This window comes from Pieris napi, chromosome 22 (genome assembly GCF_905475465.1).
Source record: "Pieris napi chromosome 22, ilPieNapi1.2, whole genome shotgun sequence".
Taxonomy (NCBI): Eukaryota; Metazoa; Arthropoda; class Insecta; order Lepidoptera; family Pieridae; genus Pieris; species Pieris napi.
The window spans coordinates 931,405-953,875 of record NC_062255.1 but is presented as its reverse complement, the minus strand read 5'-3'; the positions used below and the strand labels follow the sequence as shown (position 1 = coordinate 953,875).

The following is a 22,471-nucleotide window of genomic DNA, read 5'->3' as shown; positions in this document are numbered from 1 at the left end:
AATGGGATATAAATAATGGCAAATAACTCTCTACCGCTCTTTTTAACTGCCAAGTTTTTTTTGTTATACAAAATATTTTTACGGAGCTGCAATCATTACACCATGCTCTTCATGACATGTTCATAAAAATATACCTGACTGGGCCTTGAACTTACAACCTATTCTTTATTATATATGAATTATTAATTATAGGTTATCTTACAACTACACATATCCATATTATAAAACAAAACACTTAGACAATGTACAAAGCAAAACAGATTACATTGATAAACAAAACATATGAAACAGGAAATATAATACAATAATTAAGTACAATAATAGATAAATAAAAACCGATATCAAACAAACATATAACTTAATACTTTAAATAAAAAACTATATTGTTACTACTGCTAAATAAAGTCAAAGTTTGCCCGCTTCTCAACATATTTCTTTTCTATTCTGAATCGCATTAGTACAGTACTTTTTCTTTAGATAAATTTTCCACCTTTTGATAGTTCGCTACATTCACACGTGTTGAATGTATTCGAATAAAATGTTTAACTAACGTCATGAACCTTTAAATATCCTATTTTTGTATCGTGATACAAAACGTTGAATAAATTTTATGTTAATCGATGTTTTACGTTGTATTTACGCTCATATTTCAATCATTCGACAGGTTTATTGTTACAGTTAAAGTTTATTACTGCGATCGCGTTTTTAACCACGTTTTTTAAGTCCAGATACTAACGAAATAATACTTTTTACATATTAAAAAATTTCTTCACGAGAAAATAAAACATCAGGATAAAGAAGACCTAGAGATCTTGGTTATATTCTCGGTAACGCAATGCAGTAAACCCCAGTATAACGCGATTTCTGTCGCCCATATAACGTGCTGTTTCCTCATATAACGCGGAGATTTCTAAAGTTTATTACTGTGGTGTGAAATTTATAATGATTTGTCAAATTCATAATTAGTTTAGTGAACCTTTGCACCCGTTTCAATAGTGTTATAAAATTAAGAAAATTTAAACTTTACCTCACTGTACTTTAACTGTGTATTTTCTTTTCTTAACTCATATAGTAAATTGCCAATGAGGAAAATCAACATTGTAAATAAATTTTTAGTCTATGTTGTATTCCGTGAGTCAAGTATTTAACCAAATTAATTGCATTTTATGAAATATAAAGCGGGTTATTTTAGGAAATTTTCCTTAATAATAATATAATGTAGATGTGGAATCACAGAGGGTTCATTGTCCTCTCTTTATGGACCCGAACTTTAGAGCTCAATTGGGTATAAGGTATTTTTAATGGAGTCACTCCATAAAAGTTTACTTAGAGGAAAATGGCTTTTTATACTTTTATTGTTACTTTTATTGGACATGACCAGTATTCTGTAACTTCAAAAAGCAACTGCAACGTCTATACAGAATCCGACGTTTTTGTAGGCATTTTAAATATTCAGGTTATTTAATTTATGTGGGTTCGATATTTATAAAAAATATTATAGATGGGTCGCTAAAAACGAATAGGGAATGGAGCTCATCATCAACATCCCCTTGATGGCTGGAAATCTTCCACAGTCCGCTTTCACAAGACACTTCTTTTGCGAACTATCGAGCTGTGGAATCAACACCCGCTTGAGGTCTTCCCTGATAGATAAGACCGCCAATTGTTTAAAAAAAGAGTCGGGTGTCCATGGACTGTGATGATCCTTTTAGGGCGTACCGAAGAATCGTTTGGCCCCCTATACTATAAAAAATAATAATATCGAAACTGTTTTTAATTAAGAACATAGTATAGAGAAGTAAACGATATATAAAAAATTTATATAAATTATGATACTGTTTAAAAGTTAACATCAACAAGTAAATATATCTATATGTCTGTGCTCTGTGACAGTCTATGGTATATACAGGGTGGCCAAAATGTCGTGGATCAAACGCAAATAGGGGATAGATGAAGTCATCAGCTGCAAAAAATTGTTCTACGGGAGGTCTCTAAGCTCAACCCCTGCAGAGTTATGATTTATTTTGCGTTTTTATAAGAAAATTGACTTTTTTTACTAATTCTTATTAAAATTCGAAAATATCTACATCCTGTATCGTTTTCATAATATTCACTAGATTGGCACTGATGAGTTCTTGCGTTAGACATACAATTTATAGTGTTTATTGAAGATAATATTAAGTTATACGATATAATATTTTTTTCAAATCGTAACTTTTTGTTTACTTCGGACCCCACTGTGATAAAAATTACTCTACCGAAAAGTGACCCTGTACTACAAGTTTTGGCGCATTTAATAGGGATTCTGAAAAGGTATTACACATGGCCATGAGTCGCTCTAATATCTATCTTTTCTATTTACGTTTGATACACGACTTTTTGGCCACCCTGTATATTAATTATTTTTGAGGAAATCGCAAAAATTCTTTGCAAAAGACCCGAAATCCATGTGGATTGCCATTTGCCATAGCCATTTTCTGCTGCAGAACCTCTTATTAAATATGGGATATCCAAATCGTGGCACACTGTTTGAATAATAATGGCCTATGCTTGGAATAATAATGGAGGATTCAATGTGAGGGAATTAAAAGTGAAATCCTGAGATTTTATGAATATACAGGCTATAATCAAATTAAGTTTTTGGCGGAATATATTAGAATAATTAGCGAAAATTTGTATGTATAAAAATGTTTTTGTGATAATGTAAATTTTTGTGAGCACAATTTTTTTAATATCGGCCTGTCTTGCACGGCTAGACATTTTTTTTTTTAATATTTTGTAAATAACTGGAAAATATGTTTTTGGTGTTTATAGACTAAATGTGTTTATAGAAAAAAAATATTCAATTTTTTTATATAACGCTTCAAATGGATAGGAGGCTCACCTAATGTTAAGAGATACGGCCCATGGACACTCACATTGCCAGGAGGCGAAGTGCGTTGCCGGCCTTTTAAGAATTGGTATGCGTTTTTCTTGAAGGACCTTAAGTCGAAATGATTCAGAAATACTTTAGTGGGCAGCTGGTTCCGCAAAGTGGTGGTGCGCGGCAAATACTGCCTTAAAAAATGTCAGTAGTGGAAATACGGACGTTGTGGTTATTTCGCATTCGGTCTCGACGTCCGATGATGAAACTCAGCTGCAGGTATTAATCTGAACAAATCTGAACTCTCTCCTTGGTTATGCTATGAGGAAAATAGCCAAAGGAACTGGAACGACGGACGCCGAGGTGATACGAATGGTATTTCACAATCTCCCTCGACGTCCGATGATGAAACTCAGCTGCAGGTATTAATCCCAACAATGCTTCTGAACACTCTCCTTGGTAAATGTGGTAGAAAATGCAGATAAATTCATTGTTTTTTTTTAATCAGTAAAGCTACCACCTTTTTTCTTATAGATTCCAATTTCTCGATTCAACATTGAGTGATATGAATCACGAATATAATATTATCGTGAATATGGGGAGAATTATATTATAACACTAGCTGACCGGGCAAACGTCGTTTTGCCATGTATATCAGTTATAATAAAAAAATAGGGGTTGATTGTAGAGGGGTGAAAGTTAGGGGTTGTATGTATTTTTTAATGCTGTATTATAAAAAAATAAAAACAGAAAAAAATATCTAAAAATAAAAAAAAAATATTAAGGGGTGTACTACCCTTAACATTTAGGGGGATGAAAAATAGATGTTGTTCAATATGTCTCATACATTCTCAAAATGCACATAAAATTTCATGAGAAACGGTCAAGCCGTTTCGGAGGAGTCTAACTACAAACACCGCGACACAAGAATTTTATATATTACATTATGGTTTTACAGGGTAAAGAGGCAGGTAGTTTTAATAACCAATAAACAAAACACAAAAAGATATGGTATAGTAATTAATATTATACATTTTTCGTAAGCATCTTTACTAATTAAATTAGTAAAAAATTCTCTTAAAAAGAAGGTGACTCGCTAATTAATTATTAAATTATTCTTTGAAACGTTTCATTGCCCTATTTTTCTTAATTAAATGATAAACGCCCATAGTGATTAGTGTGACCTTTGGTTAATTGAAAATAACCTTTTACGAAACGAATACTAAATAAATGTTAAATTCATTTAACTGTTAATTTTACTCCGCAAGGGTTTTTTATTGTTTTAGTGTTAATTTATTTATTTTTATGCTTAGTTTACGTAAATATTCTCTGATATTAATTTTTATTATTGTTATTTAAAAGTGGCGCTACAAGGTCTAATTACTCTAATTCTGCAATATACCTTGAATATTGTATATTGATCTTTATTATTGAAATTCAAAAGGTAATTAAAGTAATTACTTCCCGTGTAATTACAACCCTCACTTTTTTATAAGACCTAGTATGAACAGACGGAATAGTACACTAGGTATTATATAAGGAACATATTGTAGGAAAATTTTCTAAAAAGATTTAGTTCCGAAAAACTTATACGTCTCTTCATTTATATCTATACATATATCTATAAGTGTCTGTAACGAACCAATAAAACAATCAGATAAAGCATTTTATGTGTTAAACCGTGGACAACTCTCACTCGAAGGTTAAAGAGAATTTAATTACTCCAAGCGACCCATTCCCTCGTCATGTGGAAGATACCGATCATTAATTAATTGTATCTATGGGCTTTTAAAACGACTTATTTTCTGCCACAAGTAATGATATAAATGTGGAAGTTCTAATTTTATTATTTTTGCTTTTAGTTTTAACGTTTGATTAACATCATTATTACCGACGTGAGACTGATCTTAAATTAAATTATCATGATTCATATGTACTTTTTACTTTGCATGTATCCTTTATTAGTTTGACTAAATGACTATTTAGTTAAAGATGAGACAGTTTTTTATGAATAAGGGAGTAATGGATCGCCATATGAAAGGCACATATTTCGCATACTAATTCAGTCTCCAACATTAGTCCTACATTAGCTGTGTCAGAGTTCAACCCTCGTCATCGTAAACGTCTGCTTCATAATTGCCTCTACGACCTTAGATCTTCATTAGGGATTTCTGTTACGATTTTTATTGCTTTTTGAGTTTAAAGGTCGGAATATCCTTTTAATGAAAGCTTAAATATGTGAAAGTGAATATTATAATTAGTTCATTCTAATTTACGGTCACTTGTATAATTTCCCATATTTTGGACCTACCCACAATATATTACCGCATTAATGGCGTTGCCTGGTTTTTTAAGGCTTTCTAACATAGAGGCTAGTAATAATCACGTTTTTTTTCGAATGTAATTATGAGTACTACAAACGCATGATGAGTAGGGTGCAATTCTTCTCCCTGAGGTGCTGTGCAGCAATGGACTTTCTATGTGAGAATTTAACATTCGGTCGAACGGTGAAGGAAATCATCGTGAAGAAACCGGATTGTCTTAGACCCAAAAATGTGTCGTGTGTCAGGTACAGGGGGCTGATCTTTTCATTTCATTATTACTTTCACAAAACCACTCACAGTAAGCTGAGAATTCATAGTTGTTGCATATATATCTTTATATATGCAGTAACATGAACAAGCAAAGTTTTAGTATCAATTATCCTTATTTTTTATTTACTATTTACACACCTTATCTGCCAAGACATCTTTACTTACAGTGTTATTTTTACTATTGTTATTTTTTTTACTTTTAATATTGCGTCTGAGGCGCAAATTAACTGCTGTGGTCTCTGGCAGAAAGTCCAGCGCTGTGGAACACGTCTGCTCCACAGCATAATGCTGACCCAGTAACAAACACAACACACACACATTACACACTTAAAATTTACCTTATTCCTTTTTTTTCTTTCGATAGTTTTTTTTTGTTATTTATCTTTTTTTGATTATTATTTTGTGTGTTTCGTTAGTAATAAATTTTATGTCTATGACCACCTACTTGCCGGTTGGATTGACAAATGATCATGAAACAGATAAAGAAATCTGAGACCCAGATCTAAAAAGGTTGTAGCGTCACTCATTTTTATTTTTTATAAACTCATGATAAATTACTTTTTACGTAGCATAAACAATTGTGGAAGTGTTAATATAACCTATTACTTCTCTTTAAAATAATTCATCAATATTAATTTATATTTATTTTGTTACATTATTGTTATTCTCATAGATCTCTTTGTTTATTTGCTGAATTTCTAAAAACGTTGATATTTTTACATAACGCGCAAAAATCTTATCTAATATTAATAAACAATTTATCAAAGTTATTGCTACATCCAATAAATATCATAGTTATTTGACTGTTTGCACACTGTGTTTATTCCGTTATTAACTCGGACAAATAACTTGGTCCCAAATGGACGTCACTGGAGTTCTGGCTGAGTTTGGACAGTTTTATTGGTGAAAAAATATGTTGCGAAACTTTCCATGTTGTCACCACAAATTTATAGCGAATTTTCAAAGAAAATGTTTTTCCTAAAGTCCTACCGCATCATTAGTATGAAATTGCTAATGTTTAAGTTAGTTGTATTTATTTATTTCGTAATCCTACAGCTGACATAAATGATATATAATAAAAGATATACTAAAGATATAGCCAAAGAAGGAATACATAATAAATAGTAATCTTTTTTTATTTTTGCACTTCTTGCCTACCTCATCTAATTTAATTTGTTTTTTCTTGTCTCAGAGTAGTTGCCTGGAAGAGATCGCTCGAAAGCGATAAGGCCGCCGGTTGCCCCGCTTTTCATTTAATTATGTTCCATTTTTATATTGTAATGCAACGAAGTGTTAATAAATAAATAATATTTAAAGGAAAAATCAATAAAAATTATTCAATTCATTTCACTAAGTAATACCTATATAATTCGGCTGTGTTGTGTGATGAAAAGTGAATGTGTACGTGAGGGTGGAGAGGTGCGAGAGGGTAAATTAACTAAGCCATTAACAACAATAGATTGCCTTAATATGGATATATTTCAATAGGCTCTAATCAAATTGTCAAATCTGTCAAATAGATGTGGTCAAAGGCTGACCACATTGCTGAATAGCATTCGTCACGTGGTTAGAACCGCTAAATACTATGTGTTCTATTGAGCATACTATTTTAACATGAAGTATATGTAATCAGTCTAATCTATCCTGTTGTTCCTTTTTGTTGAGTGTACCATATTCCCTAGCCTTCAGTTATGGGAATCAAAAGTGGAGCAAACGGTACGTGCTCACGACTTATTGAAACAAGGTGTATTTAAAAAACAGTGGCACTAAAACATTTTTAATTCTGGGCCTTAGATGTATGTATCTGTTTCTTGATCATTTGTCAATCTAATAGCCAAGTAGGTGATCAGCCACCTGTGCCTGACACACACCGCCGACTATTTGGGTCTAAGGCAACCTGGTTTCCTCACGATGTTTTCCTTCACCATTCAAGCGAATGTTAAATGCATACATAAAAAGAAAGTCTTCACATATAAATATCAAATCAATGTATACAATATAGTAAAAACTATTTTAAATTGGAGTTTCTTGCCCATTCTTCTTCATATGAAACTACCTTTTGGAAGGACAACTAGAGTCATTTTTTTAAATATTTTTTACTTGTAATTTTAACTATTAAAAGTGCCTTTTTAATAGGAATGAAATGAATGATTTGACTTTTACTTTGAAAAAAAAATGCGTACATAAAAAGTCCATTAGTGCACAGCCGGGGATCGAACCTACGACCTCAGGGATGAGAGTTGCTGCAGCCACAAGGACATCACTTCTCTTAAGGTGAATATCAATTGTTCATCGTGTTTTACCATAGTTAATGTTCTCATATTTCCTTGTTTAAATCATTATCGAAATAGGACACATTAACTAGCACTTATACAGTGTAATTATATTTCTCATATCTTACAAATTTTATTTGATTTCGTAGGCCTTAAATTTATGTATCTGTTTCTTGATCATTTTATTTTTCAATAGTGGGTAGTGTTAATTTGCGTGCAAATAAAGTCTATTGTAGTCTATATCTAGTTCGTATTATTTGACATACTAATATAGTTTACTGTAGATAAATATTCCCTGTTAAAACATAGTTGCGATACAGTAAAAACAGTATTATGACTATGAAGTAATTCCACTAAGAGAGGAATGGGAATTTTGAAAACTAAGTGGCATACTGTTACAAAGATGGGCAATGTTTGGCATCAAGCCAGCACTCGTGGAACTCTTGACTTTTAGATATGTTTATCTACGCCTGTACATTCAAAATACCATTTGTAATTGCTACGTCTGAAAGTTGTTTATATAATAAGGTATGTATATAATGTATATGTTATAAAATACATAAAATAAGCGTTTTTTATGTAATTTTATTTAATTTTTATTCTCAAACATCAGGAGGACAATCAGATACTTCAGAAAGTATTTAACATGCAGTATCGAAATATGGGCGCTTGAGAGAAGAGGCCTAATGTGTAAAACTGTCATTCTTCTTTCGCAATGGCTAGCAATAAAACATTTCTGTATTTGCAAAAAAAGTTATTAATGTTATTACCTTAATGAAATCCTAAATTAAGTTTAACTAAAGTTAACACAATATTATTAGACTGTTAAGCGGAACGAAGTTAGCCGGGTCAGCTAGTATGTTATAGAAAAGATATACATGAGTGAAAAGAACTTGAGAACTAAAGAAGGCGCAGTGCTAACCAGATCCATGTAATTTACAATTCAGCCCTTAATTAGTCTAGTATTTTAACAGTAATTATTTACACTATTCTCTCGACAAAAGCCAAATGCCGCCAATTCGAAAGTAAACAAGAATATTTTTTGATAAAATTGTTTGTTCTGTGTAACGAGGAGCTAAGCCACCATTCACTTAACGGAAAGTTGTAGACATTGTTAATATTTTATAAGATACATCTATATTAACCGGCTAAAATTCGTAATATTAGCGAGTTTAACCAATTCAAAAGGGCATTAAATAAACATATCAGAATGAGCCTAGTAGACTAAAATTAGGACGGCTGATGGCGACGTGTATCTCGTTCGTATATACATATTAAGTTAAATAAAATACATTATTTTTGTAATGAGAAATAAAGTTCTTTAAACATTAACTTGGGAAATTATTTTAATTAAATGTAAGAATTGGAAAGGAAATAAATCTAAAGGTTACTATTTCTGTTGCCTTCGCGTTTGGTATATTCGGTGTTGAATTTGTGGGTACTTAATCAGATTTTTGAGTAGAGAACTAGAGGCTTTTATTAAAGCCTATATAGGCAATAGCACCAAAGACCACACTTTCCTCTCAAAGTGAGAGCATGCCAGCCGAAATTTATAATACATACTTGTAGTTAGAATTTTATTAGCTGTTCTCTGCCACGCTTCGCTGTGACACATTGTGATTATGGTAGAGAAATGAGAAACAAAGCAAAGAAAACATTTAATTAAAGTTTAAATTTGCAATACTTGTGGTAAAAAATAATGAAAACATAATAAAATAAAATAAAAAATATGATAAAAAAAAATATAAAAACAATCCTTGATATAAATATACAATTATATGTCATGCTAAAATTTCAGCTCGATCGGTGCAGAACTTTTTGAGTTTTTGAAGCGTACACAAACCAACACAACATTTATATACTAAAAAATTACTTTTATATGCATTTGTCGCACTCCTAAACAAGATTGTTATGGTTACATGAATATAAACCACAGCGGTTTGCTAATGTAACTTGTTATGATTGTATTATATTTTTTTTTGTAAAATAAAGAAATTTAAAAAAAATATATATATATATATATATATACGTATATAGACTAGCTGACACGGCAAACGTTTGTTTTGCTATATATATTATTTCTAGAAAACATTTTTTAGTTGATTATAATTAACTATTTAAAATAATAAAAAATGGGGGTTGATTGTAGAGGGATAATAATTAGGGGTTGTATGTATTTTTGTATGTTTTATCATAAAAAAATAAAAACAAAAAAAAAATTGGGGTTACCCCTTATCAGTTAGCGGTATGAAAGATCTAACCAACTCTCAGACTTACTGAATAAGTGAATATGCATAACAAAATTCATAGGAATCGGTTGAACCCCGACCAATTAGACCAATGGTAATCAAACCTAGGACCCGGATGCACCATGAGCATAAATCACGAAACTGTAGATCCTTGAATATTTAATCAATTATCGATTTTAAGTAATCGCATGAATTTCTGATGGGAACTCGGTGAGGCGAGTAATTACGCAAAATAATTAAGCAAGAGATAGTTATTGCGGTATCATTAATTTAATCTGTTAAATTTGAAATACATAATATTACCAATATCTTAAGTTATGTAAAAGCCTTTTGTTTTTAAATTATTTATTATGTATTGATTTCATAGATTTTGCTTAAAAACACGAGTCATTGTATTACTTTAACTTAAGAACTCTTTCGGTCAAATTGTTTTTACGCCATGTCGAGAAGAAAGCTGAAACGGTACATGAAGACTGATTTATTTTCTACTAGCGTACCCGACAGACGTTGTCCTGCATGATATTTCAAGCGATTAGTATTAAACAAAGTATGATAGTACCGACTGCAGCGCCATCTTCTGGGCTGATTTGTGAATTTAAACCATCAACACACAAATGCATACAAAAAAAATCATTCAAACCGGTCTAGCCGCTTAAGAGGAGTTCCGTGACATACTATACACACGTTGAGCAGAATTATATATAATTTAAAAAAAAAATTGCGAAATCGGTCCTGCCGCTCCCGCGTGATGCCTTGACCAAGGGAAATAGGGATCATTTTATATATATAGATGTTAAATCACAATTTCAATTGAATAAAAATGTAATCATAATTTCATATGTAATTGTTCCAGAACCGGTAAACTGCACTACCCAACAAATGTCTGTGGGCCTCTTTTCGAAGAAGAGCTGGAGTTCTGGGGTCTGGACTCCAACCAGGTGGAACCGTGCTGCTGGTCCACCTACAGTATACATAGAGATACACAGGTACTTATGGTAGTGGCTTAGAGTTAAAATAACTACGTATGATTTCGTACTTACCTTCAGCAAAAGGTCACAAAGACACATCTATAAAACTATTGTTACTTGAAATATAATATATTTTTAATGTGTTAAATCAATTGAGTTGTCAATAAAAATCGAACTCTAAACTACCTAATACTTATATAGCCTGGTTAGGAAACCTAATATAAACTAAGAATTAAAAGCACTTTAATTTATCTCGTGCAAAGACAATAATAATAATGATAACAAGACTTTGAGCAATTCCAGAACAATATTAATGATATCCGTGGATAAAAAGAATGTTTCAAGAACGTTTCGTAACATCCTTAAATTATATATTAGTTATATATTAGTTGTTTGACTCGTATACTTTGGTCGTAGCATGATTATATCGTATAAACTTCCTACATCATCAGTGTTGGTCTAGTGGTAGGTACGACAATTTTTAACACTCGTCGGAATTAAGTTTCGTGGCGATTGTTGTATGGATATGTTTAAAGCTGGGAAACAATTTGCTTAAATTGTTTAATACATTAGCTTATAAATAAGATCACAATAGGGGTAGTGGGACGCTAGATTAACAAAAAACTAACTTGACTTATTGAAGAGTTCGTAAATCTAAGTGACACTTTGTTATTGGAGATTATCGGAAAGGATAATGTTTAATTACAATTTATGAGTGGTAAAAACTAAAGGGCTCATATTGGCTTCAAGTGTGCGATGATTGTTTACGCTTTTAAATATTTACTAATATATATACACATGTTTATGTGTAACTTAACTAATGTTAGGTTACATAACGTCGCTGTAGAATGATAACCTCGTATGTCCAGAGAACCAAACATTACAGGAAACGAAATTTTTGAAAGGACTTATTTATTAATAACATAAATAAGTCCTTACTTCATGATTATACCAGTTAAATGACATAAGAGTCTAAGAATAAAAATTAAATGGTTTTTTGACATACGAGGTTATCATTCTACAGACGATAAGGGCGTTATGTAACGGTGAAAAAAACATCGTTATATAACCAGCATACTTAGATCCAAAAATTGACGGCATCTGTCAGGATTCACCTACTTGTTTCTTAAAAAGAGAAACATTCGGATAAACAATAAACTACAATCTCCCACCTATTCAGAATGCCAAATCATAAAATGACTGCTTCACGACTGATTTTAGAGCGACCGCCGATGCGAAAACCGCTGTGTGAGTTCGAAAAGTGAGTTACAGAATCGCAGGGCTGAAATCTGAGGCCAAGTAATGCCAGAGATTTATTCTTTTTCCTAGATAAATTGACTGACCAACAAAGCATGTTCCATTTGAACAACTACTACTTACCTCTTATAATTTATAGTATTCTTTAATATTATGTTCTTCTCTTTCTTAAAAACATTTCCAAGATTTGTTAAAAAGGTAGAAACATACTCCATGGTCCATAGCGGCAAAGGATGCGCTATAATCGGCTTATCACAAAATATCAGACTCTAACAAATTGAAACACCAGATGTTCACGTACTTGTGAAAAGTGCTGACAAAGCCTTCGAGATTTATATTTATTGCTATTCATAAAAGCCTTATTGCGCAAGCTTAAATTAAACCTTATGCTGAGCGAGTAAAGTAAAATTTATTTTGATTTCACAATTTCCATTATTTGGAATGGTTATTTAAATATAGTAGATACGACGAAGTGTAGCCAAGTGTTACGTGAGAGTCTTAACAAAGTGGTCGGGCCTTCGTGCCCCGTACTTCGACAGTGGATTTTCAGTGTAAACTGATTGGTAGCGTTATTTTATTTTATATATTTTTTGTAGCGTTGTCACAGAGTAATGTTATTTTTAATGCCTTGTCATAAAAATAAAAAGTGCGTGGACGACCCTTATCACAAAAAATAGTTTATGACATTGAAGCTGCCAAATGTACACTTATAAATGTCCATATCTACTCCTCCGAAACGGCTCGACCGATTCTTATGAAATTTTTAATGCATATTCAGTAAGTCTGAGAAACGGCTACTATCTATCTTTCAAACCCCCAAGTGATAAGGGATGTCCACCAAAAAAAAAAAATCATACAACCCCTATTTTCACCCCTCCTCGATCAACTCCTATTTTTTTTTATAATAGATAGTTATTTTTATTGAACTAAAAAATTTTGTCCTAAAACTAATATACATGGCAAAACAGCGTTTGCCGGGTTAGCTAGTATATTAATAAAATTGGTCCAATAATTGTAGAGGTGTTTGTTTACAAACTTTGTGCGCCAGAATTTGCATAATACTTGCTTGTTCTGTGATGTCCATGGCCTATAAACATATTTAAAATGTGGCAAATCAAAAAGCACACACATTCATTATTTTAATGCCTGTTAATTTTAGTTTTATAATAAGAAGTGAAATGAATGAGGCGAAAACACTTAAATTAAAATGTAACGATTATGATATAAATTTTATTAAATTAATATATTTTGTAGCTTTAAGCTTAAAATTAACAGGAATTATATTTAATAGCCTATTTAAAAAAAATATATTCTATTAACCTTGCTTAATGCTATATTATAAATTTCAAAATCCAGTAGATTATAAATGAAAAATAGTAAATAATACTAATGTAGTGATTGACAACATGAGTTTTACACTGCCAATAAGGAGAATCTCATCAATAAAACACTTGGCTTTCTGAATCACAACTTTGCTTACATCAAGTTTTCATAGCGTATTTCAGCATACAAAAATAAACCTTACTCACTTAAAGTTAGAGTTTAAAATCGATTGGTGAATCTATAACGAGTTTCAGCGCGAGAGTCTGGAATAGTCGAATTATGATAATTATATTGGTTTAGTTTAATTTAATGGCGGACTTCAAACCTTATTTTCCGGCAGCGAATTAAAAAGTAAACTTGATTTGGAATTAAGAATTTGGACATTTTATTGATGCGTAACTCAAATAAAAAAAATAAAGATACTGATTAAGGAATTACAGAATGTTTATTTCGTTAAAAAAAATACATTAAATGCTTTTAATTTAACTTCTACTTCATCCCAGTTCTCAAATCAAAGGCGTAGAACGGAAGAGAAGAGCTGGCAATAAACTCTCCGTCACTCTTTGTAATCGCCAAGTTTTTTGTTTTACAAAATGTTTGTAAGGAACTGCAACTGTTCCACATCATCTTAAGTAATTAATAGTTAATTAATAATAATACAATAAATTAAAAACAAAGATTTATCCTCTATCAGCAAGAGGCATGGTGAAATAGGAGCACCCAGTTACATTCTCGTGGGAACAACACGCAAATACATAGTCGAAATTTATATGTTCGTCCATATAAGGAGTGAGTTAACAGTAACGATATTGTGTATCATATGTATTTATTATTATATATTTTATTATATTTCATCTTGCGACATTATCTTTTTGTAATTATAGTGGTATATATAGCTCATTCTTTCATAATAATTACGAATCATTGATAATTGCATGCCTGCATCGCTGAAGTATATAGTAATTATATATACAATATACATATAAACACCTTGATAATGCACACGTAACATATGAAGTGGAGTACGAATAACCCACGAATAAAGCTATGACATTCTCTTATGTTGTCAGATTTGAGAGGCAAGACAAATAGTGCCGCATTACTGTACTGAAAAATGACACATCTGATTACACAAAGGTATAAGATTACTTGGGGTTTGGGACAAACTCGATTTGCCTTATTTTAGCCGCATTACGACCCTCGGAGGTTTTATGTTTATAGCTTGTATGTATACTTAGAAAATTGGATATTGGTAAATATCGAACATGTACACAGAAAAGTGGAATGCCCCCTGATTTTCTTATATCATTTTACCCCCAAATTAAACTCAGTTTTTCATTAATGGTATGTTATTATGCTATAAATATTTTTACACTTTGGCTTGCGATTAAATATATCGCGTAAATTTCAAAATCAAGTTCTAAACATCGAACATCAATGTTCCATTTGATTCTAATTACATTTAGTAAACAATAATAACTTATAATAATAAAATAATATACATTGAAATAAATAACTTAACTTAACATAAACTAAAATATATCATTAAATTATTATTATTATTTTTACTATTATTGTTAATATTTTTTGTTGCCATAAATACCTTATTTTGGCGAAGAACGAATCCTAAGTCTTTGTAGGGATACATTTAATAACTACCTCACCTTACACAAGCAGTAAATTTTTGTCCCTTCCTTCACCGTACGAGCAATTGATAATTATATATATATAAAGTCATTGCCGGGATTTGAATATACTACCTCAGAGTTGAGGATCGAATGCTATACCACTAGGTCAACATTTTTCTAAATTTCTCTTATGGGATGCATAAAGTAGTAACAGTTAATTGTCAGTGTTATGGAGAAATTACTATGTTTATTACCGGGCTAGTGCACTTTATTTTTGACTTAATATCCCTTTTTTCTATATATGTATTAAATTTTTTTACTTATCTTCTTAGATATGATTCTTCCTTATCATAAAAAAATATTGGCGTATTATCCAAAAACAAATTGATACCAATTTAATGATAATATCGTAATAAAAAATTTCGTAGGATATTTTTCATAATTCTATTAATTTCTTTACACTGATAAACGAATGGCAATTATCTATTCGGGCGTAAAATGTTGCAATGCTACTGAAATACCTAAGCTAATACTAACGATCAAAGGAATACAGTTTATTTATATATTAAACAGAAATACACTTCAGCATTTCAGAAATAAGCAGGTAATATTTTTAGCTAACTGCGTCATGGTCAGAATATGTACTGGTTTGGTTGGTACAAAAAACCGACACCGTGAAGTTAGCTATAGTCACATTTTAGATTTTTTGAAATCATGCTTCTTTTGGCGCATTAGGGATAATTTATGAGAGTAAATTTTTACGATGCGCGCGCAATCCGTCGCAAAAACCGACACCCTGAAGTTAGTTATCGTCAACATTTTAGCTTTTTCTACTGTTAGTGTCGTTTTTTCTACAAACGTAGAATACAATTTTTGAAAAGATTTTGATCTTGTTACACCAAATAACTTCTAACGCGTGTACATACATAAGTGCACACACGTTTTTGAAGTGAAACTTCTTTATCGGCGTTGGAAAAAAAATTACTGTCACATTTTTCTTGTCCCTACCTCGGTTGATTCGAAGCCATTAATAACAAAAATATATATTAACGGTTAGAATGATAGTAATAATTATTGTATTAATGAAATTCTGTAATAATCTTAGTAGTAATAAGGTAAAATGAAATAATTCTATTCATGTCTATGATAATAAAAGCCTTTTGTTAAACTTTATCTAATTTAACTTTATTGGACCAATTTATATAAAGTTGCATATAGCAGATCATTTTTCGAAAAATAAGGTCATACAGAAGTTTCACTTCTTACGTGTATACACTAGTACACGTACACATTTGTTTTTATGAACAAACTACTTTAACAGACATCATTTATATTTATAAATCCAACTATTCATAATTCTTTTGCCATTCATCGAAACTCGTAAACTTTGCATACACACATATGCAAATTGCATTGCTCGTGAGATACGCTCAATATTCGATATTTGAATTTGAATGAAGTGAAAGGTTATATAAGGTTTATCTTCCTCCACTTCACTCTCGATAAAGATGTCGTAAAACGTTCAACGCTCAACTCAGGTTTTCGTTTGTAAAACGTCGTTGCGATATCGTAACACTTGACTTAGCCAAAAGCTTTAACATATTTTATCTTAATGAAGAAAACGTAAAAATTTATATTCTCTAGGCCGGTGCGGTGACGGTGACTTTTCTATCAACACTGCCCAATGTAGGAGATATTAGCACACACTCACTTATTCATAAATCTCATACATCAGTAACTAACGTGAGCAGGGGATGGACATACAGTTTACTTGGTCTAAATAGTCTGAAAACCAGGTATATGATGAATGTATACCCTGCAAAAATTTTTGCTAGTTGTTAAATAGGTTTTAAGGGAAGTTTGACGTATTCATTCAACTTTGAAACTAGCATTAGCTAGTATTAACATACTAAAATTAATTGAGAAACTCATAAGTTCTTATAAAATTATAGAGTAACATCCTGTCAATACTTGTAGCTAAAAGCATCCATATATTGCGTAGACGTGTATTGAAAACACTTAAAATTCTTATTGATTGAGTACAGTAGTCAAAATTTTTCTGTATTTTTACACGCTTTATATTAGCTTCACCTTTATGTATGTATGTATGTATGCAGGTAACCGACTCCTTCGGACTCGATTTTGTCCCACTTTTAACGGACAGATTTTATTCAAACTTTGCGCACCTGTCAAAGATCGATGACAATGCAATAATCCGAAAAAAAAATGAAAAATAAAAAAAATTGAACTAAAACATAAATAATATATTTTTAAACTATTATTTATTTTAAAAATTGTATTCGTTACGATATAGTATAAACCTTTGAAAGTAATTCCATTACTCAGTGTTACCATACCGTCCTCGTTGAACATCAAGTGCGAAAATGTACGTATAAAGTATACTTTATTGATCACTTTGCACTTTTGATAATGGTGAGAAATTCATAACTTCTTGGCTATATATTATTTTTAAATACATCACAAAATACTTGTAGCATGACATGATTAAAACCGGAGTGGTTCTTTTTCTCTTAAAGCTTGAATACCGGGGTCTTGAAGCACTGTCCTATAGTCAATTAAAACTATCGTAACTGAGCCTTCATAATATCAGGGTTGTATTGTGTTCCATTGATAATAAAAATTATGGAATAAAACTTGTGTATAACCTCTCCAGCGAGCGCAGTCACTTTTAATGAGCCGCTGTTGCCGCCACCTGGAGACAAAACAAAATACGGTTGACCAAAGTGATACAGAAAATTCCTTTGTTGATTTCAAAAGGAATCTTGAGTATTTAAGATGATATAAATCTTGATATCATTTATTTTCGTTGAAAAATATTTTTTATCTATGTAATGATACTTACATGGGCTCGTTAAAAGTGAACGAAGTTGAAACTAACAATGCCAAGTTTTGTTTGGGTCTCGCAAAATTATCCCTGAGTTAACAAGCAACTTTTATTTGAGTTTCTTTCATCCAAGAAACCTCGACTTTATTACGCTTGTACCTACGATTTCATTTGCGTCTAATAGCTATATTAGAATACATTTATCATTTGTTTATTTATTTAATTATTATTACAGCTAACATATATATTATAAAACAAAAAAACTTAGACAATATAGAAAGCCAAAACAGATTACATAGATAAACAATATCAACAACAATATATAACAAATATATAGTGTTGAATAGATAATATCATGATAATGCTTATTCTTTGCCAAGGTTTGCCACCAGGTCAGCAAAGTCCGAGTGCTCAGTAAGAGCCTTTGACATAACAATATGATATGACTATATGTGCTATAATGATAAAATATTGTCATATTAACGCTATCAGAAGAACTGCAATATACTTAGTTCAAATGTTTTACTGTGCCAAGTTGAAATCCTTTGCGAATTCATGAAAATTTTCCCCAATACAAAGTTCTGCATAAAGTTTAATGCATAGTGGCTTGAGTCTTATTTACTTTAAGTTAAATTCTGTTTTTCGTGGAGCACGGCTTTAAATATTTTATGGCGTGAATACTTAACTTGCTAACGGCGGGATTAAGAACAGTCAATCTTTTTGTTAATATAATATTAAAAAATGTGGAGTGTTGGCCTAGTGGCTTCGGCGTATGACTCTCATACCTGGGGTCGTAGGTTCGATCCCCGGCTGTGCACCAATGAACTTTCTTTTAGCGTTTGCTCGAACGGTGAAGGAAAACATCGTGAGGAAACCGACATGTCTTAGAAAAAGTCGACGGCGTGTGTCACTGGAGGCTGATCACCTACTTGCCTATTAGATTTAAAAATGATCATAAAACAGATTTAGAAATCTGAGGCCAAGACCAAAAGAGGTTGTAGCGCCACTGATTAATTTTTATTTTTTTGGATTAAAAAGAGTAATTTGTTTATCTCATGAGATAAAATGACCTAGTTCTCTCAATATTCGTAGCGCTGATGTCGCAACCTTAGAATCGAAAGGAACAAGCACACCTTATTAGGATCCGAATCGCTGTCGGTATTGTTATTAGAACTTCCAATGGTTATAAGGGTTCTGGAGGTGTATGAAAATTTTGAATCATTTATACTTTTTGGCTTTGTTGGGTAGTATTAACTGCTTGCTCTTGGGAGATTTGCTATTCTAATATTGTACAAACAGTAGCTTTCATACGGAGAAGGGAGTGAGTGTAGTGTCACGGTGTTATCTGTGTATTGTTCCTGGGTTATCGGGTGCTTTAAATAATAGAAGATTTTTGTTCTACTCTATATGAACCACTCGCGTATACCAATAGAATATAAGCGAAATAACGGAATGTTATGGTACGAATGAATGCAATTTAACAGTCAAAGAGAGTCTAGCCTACGTCTGGCTATGCTCTCGGGGTGTAACTCCCATGATTTAGTTAATTGCTATGAAACGAATGACTGCAAAGAGAGTGCCTACGTCTGCCTATTCTCTCGGGGTGTACGGTGACAATCATACAGTTATTTTCACATATGTATAATGTATATGTGTCCTTTCGTAACATATTTTCACTTCGACAAGGCTAAACATTATCCCAACCAATGCGTAAAATCATCAATTACTACCCCATCTCGACAAAAACCCCCGTACGAGGCCTCGACATGTCTAACTGATTCGGATGGTCCAATTACCGTAGCCAACGACAAATTAAAAGCCGCACGCGTGGCAAAAATATTCAAAATCAGATTTGGGTAAAAAACCTTCACCGGGGAATTCGTGGGCCTTTACTTCGTAATTCGCTCACTCCAGCGAGCTTCCGTCCTGCCCTTCAGGCGACTGACCACCCCGCGGCCCAAGCTGAGGTTCGAGTCTCACAGGAAACGCCCTTGCGCTAGTCGCGGGAAAACACCCATTCCAGCCGAGCTACGCTCGCCAAAACAGCACGAGATGAGCTGTAAAGGCCAAAAAAAAAGATAAAAAAAAAACATAAGTAGCTGATTGTTCTTCTTGTAACATGCGTGTGTATGGTTGAGAGCAAAATTAAAATAAAATGGATTATAAGGTAGGTGTAACGTAATTTTTTAATTATTTACTTTAGTTCGGTTGTGAGTCTGTTCAGAGTTTGTCCCTTCCGAAAAAACCTTATAAAATTTGTATTTGTGAACGCGTAACAATATGAGTGTCATAACACAAAGGCCCACATTTACGCTCAAAGATAACCAATTTCCAATTTCCGACTAACGTTTGTTTTGTATGATGATATTTGTTTTGGGTTCCAATTGGGTTCGAGAGCTTGCCGTAATTATAACAATTGGTTTCACATGATATTGTTTACGTGTTAAAGTATTACAGTCATAATATACCGCACTTGTCTAACTGTCTCTTTTACTCATAGCATTAACATCATTTGACAGAAAGTGCCGAAAGTATTTTAGTTAAAAAAGTTTTTATGAATTTAGTTAACAGTATGTATCTTTAATATTTTTAAGGATAATACAATGACTTTATCGCAGTTTTCTTGTACTGAAAAGACATGCAACAATTTTAATATATAATACTAGCAGACCGGCCAAGCGTTGCTGTGGCTAAGGTTATTGTTTTATTACATAGTAGTAAACTATTCAAGGGAAACGGTAGGAGAACACCAGCCATGGGGACCACCATGCTTTTTTGGTGGTTATGCCATTAAATTGTAGCTTATGTGAAACGTTGGTACTTTCAACACAGCGCCATCTGTGAGAATTGTGACTATCAAATAATAAACAAATATTTTGCAATAACATTATATTGCGGGAATAAATTGAGATGTAAGCTATCCTATCTTTTAGGTTGGATCAAACTACACACGGTGTGCAAATTTGATTGGTATAGGTTCGGTAGTTTAGAAGTCCATAGCGGACAAACAACGTGAGACGTATTAAGATAATAATTGGAATTATATTTATTAAATGTGTACTAAATAGTAATTAATGTACCAAAATCTTTTGACTTTTGACTTTTTTATACAAGTATGATACAAAAATAACTTGTTCAAGACATGTATTTTATATAAAGCTATACTATAATTAAATAAGGCTTCGTAGCTACAGTGTCATCCCTGAGGTCCCCCGGTTGTAATGGAGTTTCTTTCTATGGGGGCATTTAACATTCGCTCAAACGGTAAATGGAAAATTGTGGGGAAACCCGGCTTGCCTTAGACCAAAAAAGTCGATGGCGTGTGTCACAAGAGGCTGATAACCTACTTGCCTATTAGATTGACAACTTATAATGAAGCAGATAAAAAATCTGCGTACCAGACCTAAAAAGTTTGTGGGGCTACGATTTTTTCATACATAGTAGTTATATCATGTATGTCATTATATAACGTAAAAATAAATTACAAACTCATTTTCAGTGAAAATTGAGATTTCAAAAGTAGGTCACATTTTCATAATATTTTGTGAAAAAGCCAACTTATTTTCTAAGTTGAAGAATACTTAAAAGGACTTAAGAATCAAGCCGTGTGTCTGTTTGCCAAGAGTACCAAAGTTAGAATTCAAATACATTAATAAAATTAACAATAGTCTTTGATTTATGCGAGAGTTATTTTTTTTAAGCTCACCTGATAAGTGATACCGCCGCCCATAGACACTCTCAATGCCATAGGGCTCGCGAGTGCGTTGCCGGCCTTTTAAGTATTGGTACGCTCCTTTCTTGAAGAATCCTAAGTCGAATTATTTCGGAAATACTTTAGTATGGTGGTGCGCGGCAAAATCTGCCTTTAAAAAGCTCCGTTGTGGAACGACGGACGTCGAGGTGATACGGGCTCTTCCTCGACGTCCGATCATGAAACTCAGCTGCAGGTATTAATCTATCATAGACATGACTTAACACTATCTCCGAATCTATATAATGGCATATTTTATTAAAAATACAATGAAGGGTTAGCCAAACAGTCCTTCGTTTATATATAAAACTAGCCGTTTCCCGCCCGCTTTGCTGGGCAAATTAAAATAGGAAATAAATAAATTTTTATGTTTCATTATTATTATTTTTTCATATTTTTATTATTCTTCTGTTTAACTTCCCGCTAAGATAATTATTTTTTTTTGAAATCGAGTTTTTAAGAGATGTTGACGTTTTGAGGTACTAGGAAGCCTCCCCGAATGTTTCCGCGGTGAAGTCCGTATTTATAAATTTTCATAAAAGTTAAACAGCAATAAAAAAATGAAGGAACGTTGGAATAAGCCATAAATCATCTAGGAAAAATTTCGCATCGAATGGCAGTAGTTTCATGTCGATACGATCAGTGGTTTAGGCGTGAAGGAGCCTCAAACGAAGACCATTTTTCTTATATAATATACTAGCCGTTTCGCGCCCGCTTTGC

The 22,471-nt window shown here is 32.3% G+C and overlaps 1 protein-coding gene across 1 annotated transcript in view; it reads left to right on the top strand.

Annotated features, from left to right (window-relative positions):
• The window catches only part of LOC125060714 (potassium voltage-gated channel protein Shaw-like), a 147,543-nt gene that overhangs the window by 39,426 nt on the left and 85,646 nt on the right, over positions 1-22,471 (top strand). The window contains exon 3 of the mRNA XM_047665736.1: positions 10,833-10,965. Coding sequence (XP_047521692.1) covers positions 10,833-10,965 — 133 coding nt within the window. The remainder of the gene's footprint in view (positions 1-10,832; positions 10,966-22,471) is intronic.